At 40.1% G+C, this 2,070-nt stretch overlaps 1 protein-coding gene across 1 annotated transcript; it reads left to right on the forward strand.

The window, feature by feature from the left end:
* Window positions 1-211: 211 nt before the first annotated feature.
* LOC121261995 (alkane hydroxylase MAH1-like) lies at window positions 212-1,660 on the forward strand. The gene has a single exon (XM_041164444.1). The coding sequence runs from the start codon at window positions 212-214 to the stop codon at window positions 1,658-1,660; it is 1,449 nt and encodes a 482-aa protein (XP_041020378.1).
* Window positions 1,661-2,070: the final 410 nt, after the last annotated feature.

Here is a 2,070-nt window from a genome sequence, read left to right on the forward strand (position 1 = left end):
AATGGCCCTACAGCTGCAAATCTAAGGTTGCATTTAGGTATGAAGTGAATAATAATAAAAAATAAGGAAAAATATTTTGAAAACATTCTACTATCCAAACTAACCCCGAAGTGTCGGGCCGCCCCGGCGGCTAGCCTTACATCATTGAAGACTAGCTTGCAAGTTGCATACGTTGACATATCCTTCCGTTGCCTATAAAATCCATGAACCTATGCACCCATCTGGAACATACAACCCTGCAGAGATTCGTTCGGCCATACACGGCTCCATCATGGCTATCCTTGGCTATGCAGTTTTGCTTTTAGGAGTTGTCTTTTTCCTTTTCCTTGGCCATTGGAAACGAAAACAAAACTCGCCCATCACAAACTGGCCTGTTGTCGGGATGGTTCCGGGGCTTATTCGAAATGCATCGCAAGTGTACGAATGCACGAACCGGGTTCTAAAGCACTATGGAGGCACTGTCGAGGTTAAGGGCCCTTGGTTTGCTGGTATGGACTTTATTGTCACCAGTGATCCTATGAATATCCACTACATTTTGAGTAAAAACTTTCCCAACTATGGAAAAGGGCCTGAGATCCAGGAGATTTTGGAGCCTCTGGGAGATGGGATTCTCAATTCTGATTCTGATTGGTGGACGTACCAGAGAAAGAGGATGCATTCTGTCGTTAAAAACAGCAAGTTCGAGCTATTTTTGGAGAAAATTGTCAGGCAAAAGATATCGAATTGCCTAATTCCGGTTCTCGAACACCTCTCCAAGCAAGAGAGTGAGGTGGATTTACAAGAAGTTTTCAAGCGGTTCACATTCGATAACAGTTGCCTAATGGTTTTAGGCTTTGATCCAATTTCCCTCTCAGTTGACTTCCCAAAATTTACGTATGTAAAGGCTTTCGATGATATGGAAGCGGCAGTTATATACCGACACATCCTGCCAAAATGGTGTTGGAAGTTTCAGAGACGGCTTCAACTCGGACAAGAGAAGAAGCTGAAAAATGCTTGGGAATTGTTTGATGGATTCTTATACAAATGCATCTCATCAAAGCGAGAAGAACTAAGCCGATGCAGAACCCAATTGGAGGAAGCCGCGGACTTCAACTTGCTGACAGAATACATGATGCATGAGGATAAAGAAGGACGCATGGGAGGTACGGACAAATTTCTAAGGGACACAGCATTTAATCTCATGGCAGCAGGGAGCGACACAGTTGGTTCAGCTCTCACTTGGTTTCTTTGGCTCGTTGCAACGCACCCATCAGTGGAAACAAAGATTTTAGACGAGATGAGGAAGAATGTCATGGTTAAAGATGACCAAAAGGGTGCATGTTTTGGTATAAAAGAGCTAGATAATCTGGTGTATCTCCATGCAGCCTTGTGCGAGGCATTCCGGCTATACCCAGTGATTCCTTTCCATCCGAAAACTGCAGTTAAAGCAGATACTCTTCCAAGCGGCCACCGGGTTGGTGCAAATGGAACGATTGTAATATTTCTGTATGCAATGGGAAGAATGGAGGAATTATGGGTGAAGATTGCTTGGAGTACAAGCCAGAGAGATGGATATCAGAGCAAGGAGGAAATATCATATCTGTGCCATCTTACAAATTCTCTTCGTTTGGTGGGGGTCCCAGGAGTTGTTTGGGTAAGGCCATGGCTTTCATTCAGATGAAGATCGTTGCCACCTCCATCTTATGGAATTATCATGTTCAAGTGGTAGAAGGTCACCCTGTTTTGCCAAGTGTTTCTGTTGTACTTCAAATGAAACACGGTTTGAAAGTGAAAATCAACAAAAGAATTGTTTGACTTTGATGCAGCTAGAGATATTATATATATATATATATATATATATATATATATTAATTAATATTTGAAGAGAAATATATTAGTCATAAAATAATTATATAAAAATAATCTCATAAATTGATGTGATTTGATGTAATTTGTTAGATTATAAAATTATTTTTATTATAAATAAATCTGACAAATCACATAAAATTACGTCAATTTATAAAATTACTTTTACGTAACACGTGTAGCACTCCTCGTACCTGAATTATAATTATGTAAGATATTTTTTAT

Source organism: Juglans microcarpa x Juglans regia, chromosome 4S, assembly GCF_004785595.1.
Source record: "Juglans microcarpa x Juglans regia isolate MS1-56 chromosome 4S, Jm3101_v1.0, whole genome shotgun sequence".
In the NCBI taxonomy this organism is placed as follows: domain Eukaryota; kingdom Viridiplantae; phylum Streptophyta; class Magnoliopsida; order Fagales; family Juglandaceae; genus Juglans; species Juglans microcarpa x Juglans regia.